General features: G+C 37.7%; 1 protein-coding gene across 2 annotated transcripts in view; it reads left to right on the forward strand.

Moving 5' to 3' along the window:
- The window catches only part of pstpip2 (proline-serine-threonine phosphatase interacting protein 2), a 28,539-nt gene extending 9,795 nt beyond the window's left edge, over nt 1-18,744 (forward strand). For both annotated transcript variants that reach the window (XM_027175409.2, XM_027175408.2), the window contains exons 7-15: nt 7,911-8,009; nt 10,872-10,917; nt 11,062-11,141; nt 11,972-12,070; nt 16,344-16,440; nt 16,541-16,613; nt 16,722-16,756; nt 16,868-16,954; nt 18,032-18,744. In XM_027175409.2, coding sequence (XP_027031210.1) covers nt 7,911-8,009; nt 10,872-10,917; nt 11,062-11,141; nt 11,972-12,070; nt 16,344-16,440; nt 16,541-16,613; nt 16,722-16,756; nt 16,868-16,920 — 582 coding nt within the window. In that variant the 3' untranslated portion in view covers nt 16,921-16,954; nt 18,032-18,744. The remainder of the gene's footprint in view (nt 1-7,910; nt 8,010-10,871; nt 10,918-11,061; nt 11,142-11,971; nt 12,071-16,343; nt 16,441-16,540; nt 16,614-16,721; nt 16,757-16,867; nt 16,955-18,031) is intronic.
- Nucleotides 18,745-19,540: the final 796 nt, after the last annotated feature.

The following is a 19,540-nucleotide window of genomic DNA, read 5'->3' on the forward strand; positions in this document are numbered from 1 at the left end:
GCTCTGAGGTAAAACATGAGTGGAAAGGCTGTCGGTCCAGATGACCTGTGGAGGTGTGGACGTGTCCATGAGAGACAGGAGTGGAGTTTTTATCTAGATTGTTCAGAAAGATTTTAGAGAGTGAGAAGATGCCTGAGGAATGGAGGAGAAGTGTTCTAGTGCCGATCTTTAAGAACCTTTAAGAACAGAAGTGGATATTTGTGAGGAACGGTATGGCTTCATGCCCAGAAACACCTGCAAAGGTGGAGGTCAGCTCTGGAATGAAGAGGAATGAAAGTCAGTTGTAGTGACAGAATACATGTGTATGAACGAGAGGGAGGAAAGAAGAACAGTGAAGTTACAGGGGGCTGAGGTCAAGAAGGTGCAGGAGTTTAAGTATTTGATGTGAATTGTCCAGTGCGACAGGAAGTATGGAAAAGAGGTGAAGGGGCAAGTACAGGCAGGTTGGAGTGGGTGGAGAAAAGGGTCAGGAGTGTTATGTGACAGAAGAGTGTCAGCAAGAATCAAAGAAAAGGTGTAAAAGACAGCAGTGAGAGCAGTAATGCTGTATGGGTTAGAGACTGTAGCAGTGAGGAAAAGACATGAGGCAGAGATGGAGGTAGCAAAGATGAGGATGGTGAGGTTCTCTTTAAAAGTGACGAGGATGGACAGGATTAGGAATGAGCACATCAGAGAGACAGCTCAGGATGTCAGAGAGACTAGATTACAGAGGAAGATGATGGTTATATTGGTGGAAGGATGTTGGAGACGGAGCTTCCTGGTAAGAGGTCAAGAGGAAAGCCAAAGAGGAGATGTATGTATGTGTTAAATGAGGACATGAAGATAATTGGTGCGAGAGTAGACATGATACAGAGGATAGAGTTAGGTGGAAGCAGATGTTTCGCTGTGGTGACCCCTAACGGGAAAAGCCGAAAGCAGATGTAGAATTAAAATGATATAGTCTGTATATTATTAAATAGTGAAACCATGTTTTAGCTCTGTGGTCCATTGCTGTGGAAGAAATGTAATAAATGTATATTCAGAAGACCAGATCGATGTGAATAGTTTGGGTTTTATTACAGTTTTAAGGCTGCAGAGATTCAGTACACAATGTATAACCTCAGTTTATCTCTGACCAATGAAACAGATGACTAATTTTATATACTGGTTTGAGAGAAAGTTACACACACACACACACAAACACACACACACACACTCGCACACACACACACACACTCACACACCAAAACCAAAAATTAGCCAAATCTTCAAAACAACTTTGGTACTCTTTACACTTTTTGGACATATTTAGTAACTAAAACTGCACTATAACTGCCATTTCCTGTTAATGATTAAAAGTGCCAAAAAAAGTGTGGTCAGCTAGCAACAACAGCAGATAGCACCTTTTTAGATGGCCTGAAAAACACTTTGTTTGTATAATCAATACACTTGTGCTCATTTTTATTACATAATTTGTCAAATAGTCACCAAAGCTGTAGTATAACTAGCATAGCCTTTTAATTAAGTGTGCTTAAGACATCTAGCATAAATATAATACCATAGCTAGCTGACACATCACACGACATCAGTTGTGATAAATCTTTTAAAAGCCTTCATTTGTATTAGTCAATTCAATTCAAGATTATTTGTATAGCGCTTTTTACAATAGACATTGTCTCAAAGCAGCTTTACAGAGCATAAACATAGAGCAGAAGGTAAACTTAATTAATGATAAAGGAAATAACGAATAATAAAATTAAAAAAATTGACACAATAAAAATTTATAGATTATTATTAGTCCTGACTGTTCACTGAGTTTCAAGCTAGCTGTATGTTTAGCTGAATTACTTCTCAGTTAGCTTGTTTCAGGGCTCTCAAGTTTTGAAGACAGGCAAGAGTGACATCTCCAAACCCCCCCCCCCCCCCACACACACACACACACACCCAAACACAACAATGGGGGTGACCCCTACCCCAAAAAAATTAAATAAAAAAGTTTGACATAAAACTTTCCAAAACTTAATATTTGAATTAAACAAATCATATAAAATTATACAATGTAGTGCTTTTGGTTAGTAGCCTTATTTTTTGAGATTTAATTACACAGAATTTATAATAAATTCATTATTTTACAAAATGTCATAAAACCGGGGCCCCCAGTTTGAGAACCCCAGGGCCCCCGGTTTGAGAACCCTTGGCACTGGACTACATTTTCTGAGCAGGTGTTTTCAGTGAACAGGCTGTAAAACTGTTGGCTAAGTTACAGACACGTCATTGTTTGTGTCAATTTGTTGTAACATTACAAAAGGAGATCATGACTTACTCTGTGCTCAAAGTGATGCTCGCAGCTCCAGTGGTTTTCTCTGGATGAACGAGGATGATGCTGAACAATTCCTCTTTTTTATACGATGCAATGCAATTATGAAATACAGTGTGGGGCTGGAGATGAGTGACTGTCACGCTCAATGTATGACACTTGAGAGCCCTGTTGTTTACTGTGCTTGCTTAGCATCTTTACTCTAATGCTTATTTATGGGTTAAAATGTTTATGATTATGAATTTGGGGGTTTTAAACATTAGCCTGGGTTAGCCTGTGAAACTGCTGGAGCAGGGATGGGGATTTGGAGACCGCTAATTAAGAATTGTAGTATTTAAAATGATGTTTTTGTCATTGTTGTGTTGCTACTGAATTGTCTGATAGAGATTAAACAGACTGATTTCTTATTATGTTTTGACATATAGTAACCAAAGCTGTAGTATAAATAGCATTTCCTGTCAGAACAGAGGTGGTTTTACTATTAGCCAGCTTATGAGAGCAGTAGGTACAAAGTTGGTAAACATTTTTAGCATCATCTTCACACCATATAGGTTTTTGACTTAACTTTTTGAATCTTTTGTATCTTGCCTGTTGCTTGAGTTTAGACTGTTTATTGTCATTAACCCTAATCCTAGGTTAAATTGGGGGGGGGTCACTAAATGTACTTTTGTTCTTTTGTTTAGGGATACCGTAACCACAGCTATTGTATACAAGTGATTTCCTGTCACAACTGTGGTAATTTTAGCAGATTAGTGTAGATTAGACAGATAGGCAAGAACGGCAGGTACATGGCTAACATAAAGAGTTTCAAGCTAGCTGTGTGTATTTTAGCTTCATTACTTCTTAGTTAGCTTGTTTACTGTGCTTGCTTTGACTGTTTATGCTAATGCTAGCTTATGGGTTAAACAGTCAAAGCAAGCACAGTAAACAAGCTAACTAAGAAGTAATGAAGCTAAACACACACAGCAAACTTATGGGTTAAACAGTCAAAGCAAGCACAGTAAACAAGCTAACATCTTTTAACCTGTTTGTAAATTGTTCTAATTTCTGATTCTTAACTACTGTATGTAAGCTAGCTGTGTGTGTTTAGCTTCATTACTTCTTAGTTAGCTTGTTCACTGTGCTTGCTTTGCCTGTTTAACCCATAAGCTAGCATTAGCATAAACAGTCAAAGCAAGCACAGTAAACAAGCTAACTAAGAAGTAATGAAGCTAAACACACACAGCTAGCTTACATTCAGTAGTTAAGAATCAGAAATTAGAACAATTTACAAACAGGTTAAAAAAATGTGCAAAATGCTTATGGGTTAAACAGTCTAAGCAAGCACAGTAAACAAGCTAACTTCTTAGCTAGCTGTATGTGTTTAGCTTTATTACTTCTTAGTTAGCTTGTTTACTGTGCTAGCTTATGGGTTAAACAGTCAAAGCAAGCACAGTAAACAAGCTAACTTCTTAGCTAGCTGTATGTGTTTAGCTTTATTACTTCTTAGTTAGCTTGTTTACCGTGCTTGCTTTGACTGTTTATGCTAATGCTAGCTTATGGGTTAAACAGTCAAAGCAAGCACAATGAACAAGCTAACTAAGAAGTAATGAAGCTAAACACACACAGCTAGCTAGCTGTGTGTGTTTAGCTTCATTACTTCTTAGTTAGCTTGTTCACTGTGCTTGCTTTGACTGTTTACGCTAATGCTAGCTTATGGGTTAGACAGTTTCTATTACTACTTTTGTGGGTAACATAGTTTTAAACACTAGATCGTGGGTTAGCCTCTGAAATAATTAACATGCGGGGTGGGGACGGTGAGTCTATTTACTCTAAAGCTAAGTTGTGACAGACCAACATTGTGTTGCATATCTCATGCAAGAACTGAAGAGGAAGTGAATATCTGCAGCTCATTTACACAGAGATGAAAAGGAAGTCACAAACTGGTGTTCTCATATTACTGAAGTCCCAAACATGTCTGTTAAGGCTGGATTTATACCTACAGATAGACACAGTACAATCACTACTCAGATACCAGACAAGGATTTTTAGTCATAGCCGAATAGAGATAACCCAAAATAAAGTACTTTTAACATTATGGAAGTTTTAGTTATTGATAAGTTCTTATAGATTTTACTTTGTTTAACTGGTTACTTGAATCGAAAAGGTTTAATCCAGAACTCAGTACAAGAAACTTAACTCTAGAGTATTTATATTTTAAGTGACGTGCTCTGTGAGTGAAAAAGCTTACTACCTTTAAAATAGAAAAAAAAATTACTGTTCTTTTTTTCCTGATGTAGGAAATGCAGAACTTGCTTAAACACACTGCTTTCTGTTTGACACAACCCTTTTTTTATTAGTTTGTAATTAACAAATGAATATGAGTTGATATTACAAGCTATTAAAAGAAAATTCTACCCAGTTTTATTATACGTTCATCTCCGTTGTCTTTGCATTGAAATAAAATGATCAGTATTATTTTTAATAGTGTTTCTACAACTAAGAAAGATGTTTTTACTAATTTGTCCAAAGAAAAGTATTTGATTAATGTGATAAATATTTATTTTTAAATAGTATATAGAAAAATATTTTAAGTATTATTGCTGATTAGTTATATATATTATTATTATTATTATTATTATTATTATTATTATTATTATTATTTATAAAGCTTACTCTGGCCAAATTTCCAAGGAAACTAAATATACGTAGCAAAAGTGTACAGTGACAAATAAGCGGGAAACATTTAGGTTTGTGTAAAAGTAAAAAAAAATCTAATTTAAGATGCCATGTTTTAAGATTTTATTTTATTTTCCATGTCCTTGCCCGTAGAGCTTTTTTTGCTTTTAAATAACTCTTTAAAATAATTGCTACACTCTTTATATTAAATGAAAATATATTTAATATTCTGCTAAATCAGATGTAGGAGATAGTAAAATTTGTTATTTTTGTTCAGAAAGAGTGAGAAATGTCTTTAAAGCGAGTGTGAAATTACTTCGTCAATGCTTTTAGAAAAGTCTCTTCACCCCAATGTTGCTACTCTGATTTTGATGGCTTGCAAGAGGAACAGATGCTTCTATAAGACCACGTTTTTTCCAGAACAGTTTATTTCCCTGTGTGTATGTATGTGTGTGTATGTGTGTATGTATGTGTGTATGTATGTGTGTGTGTATATGTGTGTGTATATGTGTGTGTATATGTGTGTGTATATGTGTGTGTATATGTGTGTATGTATGTGTGTATATGTGTGTGCTTGTGTTCCCGTTTCATCAACTTTCACTATCAGATCCTGATAAGTGGTTCACGGTTACAAAGCAATTTCCCAAATTTATATCTCACGTGAATGGATTTTTACCCCTGAAACTTTCAGCCAAAAAGCAAGTGTACAGCAGAGTTTATTTTAATCCTAAACACATTGTAACACTAGAGACCTGCTTTTATAGATCGAAAAATTTTGCAGTAAGGCCATCCTTAAAAATATTCTTGTTTGCCGTAACCCGACCGACCCTGTCAATTTAGGACCGACTCAATTTTTAATTTTATTTTTTTTGCTCTAAGTCCGACCAACTTGCCGGATGTAAACTTTTTGCTCTAAGGCCGACCAATTTTTTTTTTACTCTTCAAACAACTAATACAAAAGCAATAAAATAATGTTAATTATATTTTAGTAAGTATTGTAAATATATAAATTGCCTAGGCCTACATACAAACGAAGGCTACGTTCTTACTTTTAAATAAAAACCCGTGACGTCATCTATGTTTACACTATTGGTTACCGGATGTCACACTACGGCCTGTGCGTTCGCTTCCTCTCATACTCTCATTCACTGTCAGAGTCAACGGTTCGCATTTGGTAATGATGGCTGCGGCTGCAGTAAACGAAATGTTTGCGGTAACCGTTCAAAGTCATACGGGTTCGGACACCATAATACATCTAAAAAATTCATTAAAACAGCTCGACACCGCTTTAACTGCACGAAGTTCTGGAAAAACTGTCCAGCATCAAAATAAGGTTTGCAATGATGCGCGCGAAGGCACGGGTTGAAGACCCAGTCAGTGACGTCATGATATGGTAATTTGTTTAAAGTCATACCTATGTAATCACCATCACCAAAATTGTACTTTTTTTTTACATTGAAACTTGAAAAAAAAAAGGCCTAACGGTGTTTTAAAAAATATTCCCTTTTATATTCCTTCGATAGTCACCTTTAAATATGTGTGATATCAATCTTGAAACTTTTTGTACTTTTTGCAATATTTCCTATGTTCTACAAAACTGCTTTGAGACAATGTCCATTGTTAAAAGTGACATACAAATAAATTTTAATTGAATTGGACTTCCCTTTTTCTCTTCTCATGAAGCTCATAAGAAAAAATTGCTTGTCATGTTATGGGGGGGAATAAAACACAAACTTGCTAGGAAGCACTGACGCTGGAGGCTCTTTCTGAAAAAATGCAAAATAATCATCTTAATTTTAATTTTACATTATTAAGTGCAATGAATAATCAACAGTTGCACACTTTTAATCGGCTTATTGTGCAACTCTGTAATGAACAAGTTGAGCGCTGTTACAGAAAGATATATGAGATAATAAGATAATATGGAGCTTGATAATATGAGATCTTAATGAAGAAGTACTGTCAGGTTTGTCAGAGTGCAGAAGAACAAATCCTGCTCAAACATTTTATACAGTTTTTCCTCTCTGTTGTTTAAATGGGGTTTCGCTTTAAATGTAATTTGAGTGTAAGAGCTGAGTATCACTCAGATAGCGGGTGATGCTGTCGTCTAGCTGGGTGCCTTTAAATGATGATCATGATCATGTTGGCTTGGAATTGAGAATAATTTCTTGGCATAAGAATGTATATTATGTGTTAATAACTTTATCCTTGTAAATGCAATAACACTAAAGAGTTTATTTCTGGTATCGGAATTTTATCTGCTATACTATATTTAGTGCACCGTTGTTGTTGTAGTAATAATAAGAATAGTGATTAGCAGTAGTGGTTAGCACGTTCGCCTCACAACCTCCAGGGTTGGAGGTTCGATTTCCACCTCCGCCTTGTGTGTGTGGAGTTTGCACGTTCTCCCCGTGCCTCGGGGGTTTTCTCCGGGTACTCCGGTTTCCTCCCCCGGTCCAAAGACATGCATGGTAGGTTGATTGGCATCTCTGGAAAATTGTCCGTAGTGTGTGAGTGTGTGAGTGAATGAGAGAGTGTGTGTGCCCTGTGATGGGTTGGCACTCCGTCCAGGGTGTATCCTGCCTCGATGCCCGATGACGCCCGAGGTAGTTCGGATAAGCGGTAGAAAATGAATGAATGAATGAATGAATAATAATAGAAATAATAATACCAACAATAATAACATTGCTACATGATTTAATAATAATAATAATAATAATAATAATAATAATAATAATAATAATAATAATAATAATAATAATAAAGTTAGTATCGGAATGCTCAGAATATCAATTTCGATTTCAAAATACTTTGGATTTGTTCCTCGCATACAATGTTTCAAAAGAATAGAAACACATAGAAACGAAAGGAGAATTAAGGAAAAAAATAAATGATAAAATGAAATAAAACTAACTAAATAAAAAATAGTGATAGAGTGTGTGTGTGTGTGTTCCAGACTAAGAAGACCTACGATCAGAAGTGCCGTGACAAAGAAGACGCAGAGCAGATAATGAACCGAAACGCCACCACCAGCAACAGCAAACAGCAGGAGAAGGTCTGTAACAATACCATGAGATATCATGTGAAAGCATCAGCTAACATGTTTAGTACAATATTGGCTAGAATTTCTTGAAGATGTATAAATTTATTGCTTGTAGTTAATAATCAGTTAACTCACTATTTCATAACATTAGTATTAACACTCATTGGGATGCAGAACACCAAACTCCAGCTCATTGGCCTCCATCAGGTTACACAGTGTAAAGTAGGGCAGAACGATAGGTTATCGATATTAAATCATGATTCATAAAAGAATTTCTGCCATAAAGGTTATACTGTATATTACAGTATACAGTTACACAATACCTACAATGGAAATAAAAAGTCTACACGCGCTGGTGAAAAAGGAATTTTTTTTTTTATGTCAATTTCATGTCAAAACTTTTTCCAACCTCAGTGTGAAAGTACAGAAATTAAGAAATCAGAAACATTTTAGGGAGATATAAAAAAAATAATAATAATAATTTAAAGGTTACAATGAACTGGTTGCATAAGTATACACACCCCGTAACTTATACTTTGTTGAAGGAATGCAGTGTTTTTGGGTAAGAGTCTATCAGCATGACGTCTCAACCTGGCACTATTTTCCCACTCATTCTTGCAAAAACAGTTTTTTATAATAACACAAATGTCATTTTAAGCGGGGTGTGTAGACTTTTTATATCTATTGTATGTGTTTTTGTGAGCAGTTACTCAGCAGTGCAGGTCTGATGATAAATTCATGCATTTTAATTTTTTAAGATAATATATATATATATATATATATATATATATATATATATATATATATATCTTAAATTAAAATGTTAAAACTAATTTTAAAATTTGGACATTTTAAATTTTTATTGGAATTCTAATTGCATACAAAATCTTTACAGTTGCTTACAGGTTCATAATTATTTAAAATATTAAAACAGTAAAACAATGTGTACAATTAACGAACTAAGGATTTTTTTTTTTTTTTTACTGGTTTAAAATACAGATTGCCTTTAAGTATCTTTTGTATGCTTTCTTATTTGTTTTATTATTTATTAATTGTTTTCTTTACTTTCTATATTTTTTCTTGAAAAGAAAAACAATTCAGCATTTTTAAATCTTGCTCATTTTTATTTGTATTTATAAAAATCTTAAATATCATAATTTTTTTTTTGTGACTGAAATTTAATTGCTAGAAATATTATACAACACATTATACTTGGAGCTGAAGAAAAAGTGCATTCACTCAGTTTCTCTGAAAAATCGTTAGCTAGATGATCAGAGTATCGTTCCTCACCGCATAAGAGAAAAATGACTTCCGAGTGGAGGATAAAGTACGGACAGAGTGCTGTAGCGGTGTACGCTGACTCGAGCACTAGAATAGAAACACAAACCAAACGCCAAAGACTTGAACTTCCTGCCCTCGCTCTGTGAGTGTCGCATGTCTTTATATAAACCTCAGTGTCAGCTTTCATTCTTACATCAAAAAAGTGAGGACCTTCACTTCAGAGCTTCACTTCAGAGCTTCACTTCAGCTTTCAGTAGCCAATATGTTATCATGTGTTTGCTGCTACATAAGTCAACTTCCTACTTCCTACTTCCTACTAAAATACAGATAAAAGAGTTTGATGTGATATTGAATCTTCTTCCTTGCTCATGACAATGAAAAGTTCTTGCTTGTGTGACTTTCCCAAAATAAATATGGCTACTTGAAGCTAGTTGAAGCTAAATAAATCTCACACAGAGCCGCTCTTACACACTTTTGGTGTGCTCGTGTCTTTTTTTTTTAATATGTGGATGAAAGAACAAGTGTCTTGACTGAGATACAGCACATTCAGGAAACCTAGAGAAAGCTGTAGAAGGCATTAGCCTGGATGATGGGCTTTATAAATAAAAAAGTAAAAATATTGGGGGGGGGGGGGCACGGTGGCTTAGTGGTCAGTACGTTTGCCTCACACCTCCAGGGTTGGGGGTTCGATTCCCGCCTCCGCCTTGTGTGCGTGGGATGTGATAGCCTAGTGGTAAGGGGTTGGGCTACCAATCGGAAGGTTGTGAGTTCGATTCCTACATCAACCAAGCTGCCACTGCTGGGCCCCTGAGCAAGGTCATTAACCCTCAATTGCTCAGCTGTATAAAAAAAAAAAGAGATACAAAATAAAGGCGTCTGCTAAATGCTGTAAATGTAAATGGAGTTTGCATGTTCTCCCCGTGCCTCGGGGGTTTCCTCCGGGTACTCCGGTTTCCTCCCCTGGTCCAAAGACATGCATGGTAGGTTGATTGGCATCTCTGGAAAATTGTCCGTAGTGTGTGATTGTGTGAGTGAATGAGAGTGTGTGTGTGCCCTGTGATGGGTTGGCACTCCGTTCAGGGTGTATCCTGCCTCGATGCCCGATGACGCCTGAGATAGGCACAGGCTCCCCGTGACCCGAGTAGTTCGGATAAGCGGTAGAAAATGAATGAATGAATGAAATATTAGGAGACTATGGAATTCTAAGATTTTTGGGGATTTCATGCAGTATGACAATCATTTTGCTAAAATAATCATACAGTCTAAAAATGATCATACAGCACTGTCTTGTAATAAAGCTTCATTTCTATTTTTATATGAAATACGAGATTTTCATTGGCCATGTCAGTGTAAAAAGCTAAGAATTTCTAATTATTTAATCTCTAAATGTGATAAATGAGCTTGAATAACTCACGAGATGGAGGGAGGGAGGGAGGGAGGACCGAAGAGAAAATACTGGTACTGCAATAGTATCTGTTTATTTTTGACTTACAGGAAAAGTGTAAATGAGATTTATATAGGTATAGAGATTTGATGTCATGCCCTCGCAGTCGCTCTCTAGCTCTTTCTCACTTTTGTTTCATTCCCTTTCAGCTCTACACCAAAGCACAGCAAGCCAAACAGTCAGCAGAGGAAGCAGGTAAGCTCATTTACAAGTTATTTCCATTTACCGCTAGATGTAGATAAGCACAAAGGCCCAGCTCACATATGGAAATAAATCAATGTGTGTGAATCCGTATGGGCACAGCACTGGAGTGTAAGCTTGGGTTTTCTCCTCATACAGACCGAGTTTACAACCAGAACATTCTTGCATTGTCAAAGTTGCGAGAGGAGTGGCTGAATGAGCATGTTAAAGCATGTGAGGTGAGAAACACACACACACACACACACACACACACACACACACACACACACACACACATAACAAGGTGATGTAATGAAGCCTGACATGAAGCAGAGTTCTGCTACGATTCACTGTCACCTGCCAGAGCTGCCGACCTTCGGTGACCCCTGCGTTGGTGAACAAATTTTAGTGAAGTTTAAGTTCATGCAAACATGTAGCAACTCGTACAGCAGCTACCAATAGGAGAGAAAGTGACGTGACATACGGCTAAGTACGTGACCCATACTCAGAATTTGTTCTCTGCATTTGACCCATCCAAAGTGCACACACACAGCAGTGAACACACACACCGTGAACACACACACACCGTGAACACACACCCGGAGCAGTGGGCAGCCATTTATGCTGAGGCACCCAGGGAGCAGTTGTGGGGTTTGGTGCCTTGCTCAAGGGCACCTCAGTCGTGGCCGGCCCGAGACTCGAACCCACAACCTTAGGGTTACGAATCAGACTCTCTAACCATTAGGCCACGACTGTGGAACTGTTATTATGCTAGTTGCTTTGTCCACTGATAAACATTATTATTATGGTAACCAGTCGTAGCATCGGAACGCCTACTGACCACTACATAGTAAAGAGACTGGAGATTTCCATCTATAAAATCACTGTATGTGTGAATGTAGCTTTATTGTTACCACCCTGAAAAGTTTTCATCTCTTACCGTGTAGCAATTTGATCAGCGATCACAGTTTTTTAGTATTAAAGAATTGTGCAAATTAGTTAAACTAAAGTAGTTAAACAATGACATCACAGTTACTATATTTATTCAGTTTTCTGTGTGTGTTTTCAGATGTTTGAGAAACAAGAAGTGGAGAGAATCAGTGTGTTGAGGAATGTCGTGTGGACTCACTTGAACCAGCTCTCGCAGCAGTGTGTGACCAGCGATGAGGTAACACTACAGTATAACGGCTTGGAATATAACCATTAAAACTTGTAACGTGTTGTGATGTTTATTATATGACGTGTATTGCAGTACAACGCTACAGCTATCTTTATCACAGCCTTGGAGTTTTCTATAGCACAAAAATATCAAACGTGTTCAACAAACACTGCATACAACCACCTGGAATGTCTAACATGTCCTCCTGTAATACACACACTTCCTCATCCAAATCAGATCTGCCTGGCTTCTGTGTCGCTATCGACAGGAAATTAAAGACGTCCTCATCGGTCACACGCTGCCCTTTCTTTCAAAACAGGAAGCAATGTAATTTGTATATAATACAATGCTGCGTTTTATAGCGGTGTAGCAGTGGATAACTTGTCAGAGGTAGCAAAAAAAATAATATGAATTAATGAATTAGTTAGTTTTTTGCTAAATTAAATGAATAAAGTGTGTGTGTGTGTATGTATATGTGTGTGTGTGTATATATATACATATATATATATGTATATATATACACACACACACATACATACGTATGTGTGTGTGTGTATATTAAAATAATACTAATTAATTAATAAAGTACTTAAAATGCTAATGCAAATATTCTAATTAAAAAATATTGAATTATAAAATAAAATAAATAAAATACTGTTCTGTAGTTGACCAAAGTGCCGTGTAAATAATTAATAGGATATTTATATATATTGTTTATTTTATCTACCACCAGTCTGTGTGCTCTTACTGAAATCTGTACGGTTATAAAATATTTTTAGCTTTTATTGTGACTTTTAAAAGTTTGCCCTTTTGTACAAAAGGTTCAGAAACACAATGAAAACTCTGTTGAAGGTGGTGAAGGGGAAAAAAGTTGGTGGGTGATTCACAATGAGTCAAAATATTTTAGCGAATGGTGAATAATATCTTCACAAAAGTTCCAAACCCATTCCATTTCCCCTTAAATTATTTTCTCTTGTATTTTAACTTATTTTAAAATAAATCAAAGTGTTTGATCTCTGACTGGGTGGAAAAACACGGCGGCTGTAATTTTCCGATACATTGAGTGAAACTGGGTTGAGGGCAAAAGACCGAAGTTTCGAAAAGTTTCCGAACGCTGCAGCTATCTAACGTTGTGTTTATTGAAATAGCATTGCAAGTTTGATTCTTGAAAATACCACAGCTGCCCTGCAGAAATCAAGAATAACTGTGCTACTTTCTGGGTGGTCAAGACACTTCCTGCCTCTAGTGTCTCAGTGAGACACAGAATCTTTATGTATGAGCCTTGGAGCTTATGCATACAGAATAGAGCAGTGGTTTGAAAAGATGACACAAAATTTCCAAAGACAGGAAATGCCTTAACATCCTGTAGACCTCAGTTCAACCATGTACATGTAATACACACTTACACTTTGATGTTGGCAGCATGAAGAGCCTTCAGGTTTTGTTATGATGCACCGCAAACACGGCAAAGTGAAACAAATAACCGAGGACACATCCTGAATGACAAAAGTGTATGTTAATTTACGTGCATCGACAAATGGTTTTGTACATTTCTCTTACCCACTTATAAAGGAAAAATATGTGTGGTTCTTTCATTATTACTACATTATTATTCATTATTAGAAATTATTAAAAAATAAAAATACATTCGATACTGTAGATGGCAAACTAGCATGATGTCTTTGCCTGGCAGTCCCCATTGAAAAAAGCATGGCCTTAAAACCACGTGATCCTCATAATGAATCCGTGTTTTTAAGACCAGCCAGTTCCCATAAAGAAGGCATGGCCTTAGTACCAGCAGTGGAGGTGTTCTTGGTGCATGTCATGGAGAGACATGTCCTTTGTGCCTTTCAGACTCATGAAGTAAGTGTAGTCTTGGTGTTGGCCAGTCTCTATAAATGAAAAGATGTGACCTTGGTGCCAGGTAATCTCTGTAAAAAACAGTCATGACCTTGGTGCCAGTTAGTCCCTATAAAGATGTGACCTTGTTGCCAGTTAGTCCTCGCAAGGAAGCCTTGGCCTTACACCCCATTAGTCCCTATAAAACTGTGGCCTTGGTGCCAGTTAGTCCCTGTAAATCTGGTGCAGATTTTAGTTCTAGTCAGTCTCTTTAAAGAAAGTGTGTACTCTTTGACTGTCAGTCCTTGTAAACTATGGTGGTATTGGTGCATGTTAGTCCCTTTAAAGATGTGACCATTTGCCAGTTAATCCCTGTAAAGAAGTCATGACCTTGGTGCCTGTTAGTCCCTATTAAGCTGTGGCCATGGTGCAAGTTAGTCCCCGTAAATCTTTTCTAGACTTAGTTCTAGTCAGTCTCTTTAAAGAAGGTGTGGACTCTTTGACTGTCAGTCCTTGTAAGATATTGTGGTCTTGGTAGCAGACAGTCCCTGTAAAGGAAATGTAGACAGTTGCAATCAGCTCTTGTAAAGACGGTGAGGTCTGTTTGTCACCTTGTTCCCCGTCAGTCCTCATTAAGTGTTGCTTGTCAGACCCTGTAAACATTTTGTGGCAGTCAGTCAGAACAATATACAGTATGTGTGGCCTTGCTGCCTGTTGGTACCTGTAAAGGAATTGGAACCTTGGTGGCAGTCAGTCTCCATAAAGAAGGCATGGCTTACGTGTCATGTAGTCCTCATATAATGGTGTGACATTGGTGCCTGTCTGTCTCCATAAAGAAAGAGTGCCAAAGTCATGACTTCCTTATGGAGTACTGACTGGTACAAAGTCATGACTTCCTTATGGAGTACTGACTGGCACAAAGTCATGACTTCCTTATGGAGTACTGACTGGCACAAAGTCATGACTTCCTTATGGAGTACTGACTGGCACCAAAGCCATGACTTGAGCTGTTTGCCAGTCACTCCATGTAAACAAGTTATGACCTTTGATCAAATCAGTCCTTATAACGGAGGCATGGCCTTGGTGCAAGTTAATCCTCATAAAGGATTAAATTGCACCAAGTTACATAATTCAAGATCTCTTCATTTGCCACTGAAATATGCCGTGGCATGTTAAGAGCATCTGAACAGGGAATTGCACATTCAGGAATGCAGGAGGTGACCGTGTTGCATTGGACACATATAAAAAGCACAGGGATATAAAACAGGAATGGAGGAATGGAGCAGGACAGAAACTGTGTTAACGTTTTGAGCTACCACGAGTTGTCAGAGGATATTGATTAGGAGGATGTTATTCCTTCAGTTGGTGTTTTGTTTTGTCTAACACGTTGCTCCAAAGTCACCCATAGGTGTTCAGTTGGGTTAAGATGTTGTGAGTGTGAAGGTGTTGGCATTTGATTTACATTATTTTCATCCTCAGAGAGACCATTCCCATCAGTATGGAAATGTTTCTTCATGTCATAATGTTGATATAAGTCAGAATAACCTTGTATAAACTTATATTGGCTCAACTGGTAAAGGCTCTGGGCTGTTGATAGGAAGGGTCGGGGTTCAAGGCCCAGCAGAGCCAAGCTGCCACTGCTGGGCCCTTGAGCAAGGCCCTCAACCCCTCCCTGCTCCAGGGGTTGAGGGCCATGCTCAAGGCCCAGCAGAGCCAAGCTGCCACTGCTAGGCCCTTGAGCAAGGCCCTCAACCCCTCCCTGCTCCAGGGGTGCTGTATCATAGCTGCCCCTGCACTCTGACCCCAACCTCCTCGGTTGGGGTATGTGAAGAAAATAATTCCACTGTGCTGTAACATAAATGTGGCGATAATAAAGGCTTCTATTCCCCGTTCTTCTATTGATTTGCATGATTTCAAGTGAAAGTCAAGAAAAATAAATACCCCCATAAGGCTCAACAGAGCTAGAGCATTTTCCTTGTATGCGTCACTCATCAGTGAGAAACATTAGGCATGAGCAGAAAGGGTGCGGCCGGGATTATCAAATGTGTGTAAATAACAAGGGTAGAAGTGCAGACATGTCGGTTTAGCAGAACAGTTTGTGTGATAAACTCTAAAAGAATGCATCGTCACAGCTAAAGAGCAGTATATCAATAAAACACGCGGTCCTTCCTGTACTGATGACTCAAATGCTTCTGTGCAGCGATTTCTTACTTCTCACTAGTGACCCTTTCAGCACTTGACTATCTAGAACCTGGATGTTTGTGAGGCAGTAAAGTGCACAGCATATGATTATACGTATGAATATAATGTGAGATATATTTGTGACATAAACTCAGAGCCTGCTGATGTTTGTATATAAGATGCTGAATATATAAACCTAGTCTGTGTTTCTTTGGTGTGTGTGTGTGTGTGTGTGTGTGGGCTGTTGACAATTTCATTGCAGCTCTATGAGGAAGTAAGGAAGTCTCTGGAGCAGTGTGACATTCAGGAGGACATTGAGCACTTCATCAACCTGAGGAGAACCGGGGACAAACCTCCAGGTGATACACACTGCACAAACACACAGTTGTTTCGTTTAAAACTTGATCATAAAATCACAGTAATAATAGTAACAATCTCAATTCTCTGTTCTTTTTACAGCTCCAATATTGTATGAGAATTTCTACAGCAATCAGAGAACGGTGCCAAACCGACAACCGCCGTCTGTCACTAGGTGCATCAGAGTCACTTCCTGTTATTAAACTGCATCCTCTTCACCTATAATCCGAAGTGATCATAGTAATGAATTAACATTAAAAACACGTGTTGTGTTCTGCTTTAGGAGAGGAGCTGCGCCTCCACCGCCGAACACAGAAGGTCTGAAAAAAACACACATTTTCATCATTCATATCCAAAATGCTGGATTATGTTTTATTTTTATGCTGTATTGTATTAAGTCAATATACATAATATTAATAAATCTCGTAGGTGACGTGTATTCGACTATAGGCGATCCGGGATACAGTGTAATTCGTTACTAACAACACACAAGGAAAGCCATCAATACTTAGCCAGGTATGTACATAAGTTCTCCTTTATACAGCTAATGCGATGGAAGGAACCAGTTTATCACCATGCAAACTATGAGTGTTTATTTTCCCACACTCATCTGCACATTACCAGCATTTGAACAGTTTAATAATATATTAGAATATGTTTTAAAAATATACAATATATTTCTCTCAAAAAGAAATGGTGAGAGACTAGAGTGATTTTACACCAGAATTTGTGTTGGGTTCAAAAATCCTGTTATTTGCTGCATACAGTACTATCAAATTGGTGCATGTTCATATCATATCTACCACTCGTTTATAAAACTCCACCCACCAGCACTTAGACACACCCCTGCTGCCACACAGGCTTTCTTTTTTTTTTTAGCTAAAGATAGAGTGTGTGTTTGGGAAACACCTCCGTATTCAGCACCACGGTGTCCTCCATGTTGTAATCGTGGGCATGTGGTAGCCTAGTGGGTATGGTGTTGGGTTCGATCCCAAGTCCACCAAGCTGCCACTGCCACTTTCCCTGAGCAAACAAGCTTAACCCTCAATTGCTCAGGGTTACAAAAAAAGTGATAATGTAAGTCGCTCTGGATAAGGGTAATGCTGTACATATAATGTAAATATAATCGTAAAATGTAATGACTTGAACATGCTCACAAACAAAAGACTCGTACGCCTTGTATTTCCCTGTAATATAAACGCTCGAGGTGTACAGTATACACAGAGATGTTTCATTGCAGGCTAGCTCACCGATTAGCATCATTTCACCCCTGACATGACCCCAAGCCGTAGGGATTTTTACCTCCTGACTCTTCTTTTGGTGCTAATCTTTATCAGCCAGTGTCAATCTGATTCCTAGATACAATTCTGAATCGACTTTTCGGTAACATTAGAAACAAGTAGAATAAACAAGAAAAACACTAGCGATAAGCTTCTATTACTTGTTGGCTAAATTAGCACTCCAGACAGCTGACGTTCTTCATGTGTAGATAAGAACATTATTATTATTATTATTAGTAGTAGTAGTAGTAGTAGTAGTAGTAGTAGTAGTAGTAGTAGTAGTATTAATGCCAGTTGTGTTCTTCTGTTTCAGAGAATCCTCCCTGCTGTGGCAATGTTAACTAATCCATGAGGTGTTCATCAGGTGTCACTTACAATTCACCCTAAACATTCAGCACATAATAAAAAGAAGAAGAAGAAGAGCAGAGAATAAGAACACCATGCTGTATGTCACTACACTGATATGGCCATTTTGTAATTTATTACCTTTTTTTTTGTCTATTTCAATATCAGAATCGCGATGATATTAATGAAATCCTTATGAAGCAATTTTTTTAATAGCGTCAGTAGTTTCGATGAACCATCGTAAATATACACTGGATTTTACTCTTATAGACTTTGTTCATTTGTGAGATAGCAGATTATTCTGAGTGTCATGAAAGACACGGATGTCTTTCTTATTTATTTTTATATTGCGTTTAGTTATTTAAAGTTGTCTTTTTTTCTTTTCTTTCTTTTCTTTTTTATAGTTTTGTAAAATGGCCAGTGTGGTAATGTCTGTCATATAGAAAACACCCCAAAAAAGACATTATTGAGGACATTTGATACTTGTTCAGATGGTATTTTGTAATAATATCAAACTGATAATATAATGTGTTATGAAAAGTTCATAGAAGGTTTCTGGTTTACAGACAAAGTAGCATTAATGTTTGTTGTCATGTAACAACTGCTGTGCTGTTAAAATCCATGTAACTGCCTGCTTTAATAAAATCTGATCGCTACTGGAATCATGCCGTAGCTCCCTGATCTGTCCTGGATCTGATCTGTCCCACAACAAATGTCTCAGCAGACTGGAGCTGAACAAGGAGGAAAATATAATATTAATGAATTTTATATTTGTGTATTCAATAATATGGCTAGGTTTTAGATTTATAGACTTTCATTCATTCATTCATTCATTCATTCATTCATTCATTCATTCATTCATTTTCTACCGCTTATCCAAACTACTCTGGTCATGGGGAGCCTGTGCCTACCTCAGGTGTCATCGGGCATCGAGGCAGGATACACCCTGGACTCTCATCCACTCACACACTCACACACTACGGACAATTTTCCAGAGATGCCAATCAACCTATCGTGCATGTCTGGACTGGGGGAGGAAACTGGAGTACCCGGAGGAAACCCCCGAGGCACGGGGAGAACATGCAAACTCCACATACCCTGGATGTGTGAGGCGAACGTGCTAACCATTAAGCCATCGTGCCCCCCTCAAGACATATCTATCTATCTATCTATTTATTTATTTAAAGTTTAAAAGTAGTTTTCAAACTTCTAGTTTTCACAACTAGTTAGATGTCATGCAAACTCCACACACACACAAGGTGGAGGCAGGAATCGAACCCCCAACCCTGGAGGTGTGAGGCGAACGTGCTAACCACTAAGCCACCGTGCCCCCATTTATAGACTTATTTCTTGTCATGTAAAGCATAAAACATGTGCAGGGTTTGTGCAGTTTTAGGAAAATAATTAGTAACAGCGTGGTGTGATGTAGCCTGGTGATAAGACAAGTTCCTCTCACCACCCCTTTCACTAGATTTTG

Source organism: Tachysurus fulvidraco, chromosome 20, assembly GCF_022655615.1.
Source record: "Tachysurus fulvidraco isolate hzauxx_2018 chromosome 20, HZAU_PFXX_2.0, whole genome shotgun sequence".
Lineage (NCBI taxonomy): Eukaryota > Metazoa > Chordata > Actinopteri > Siluriformes > Bagridae > Tachysurus > Tachysurus fulvidraco.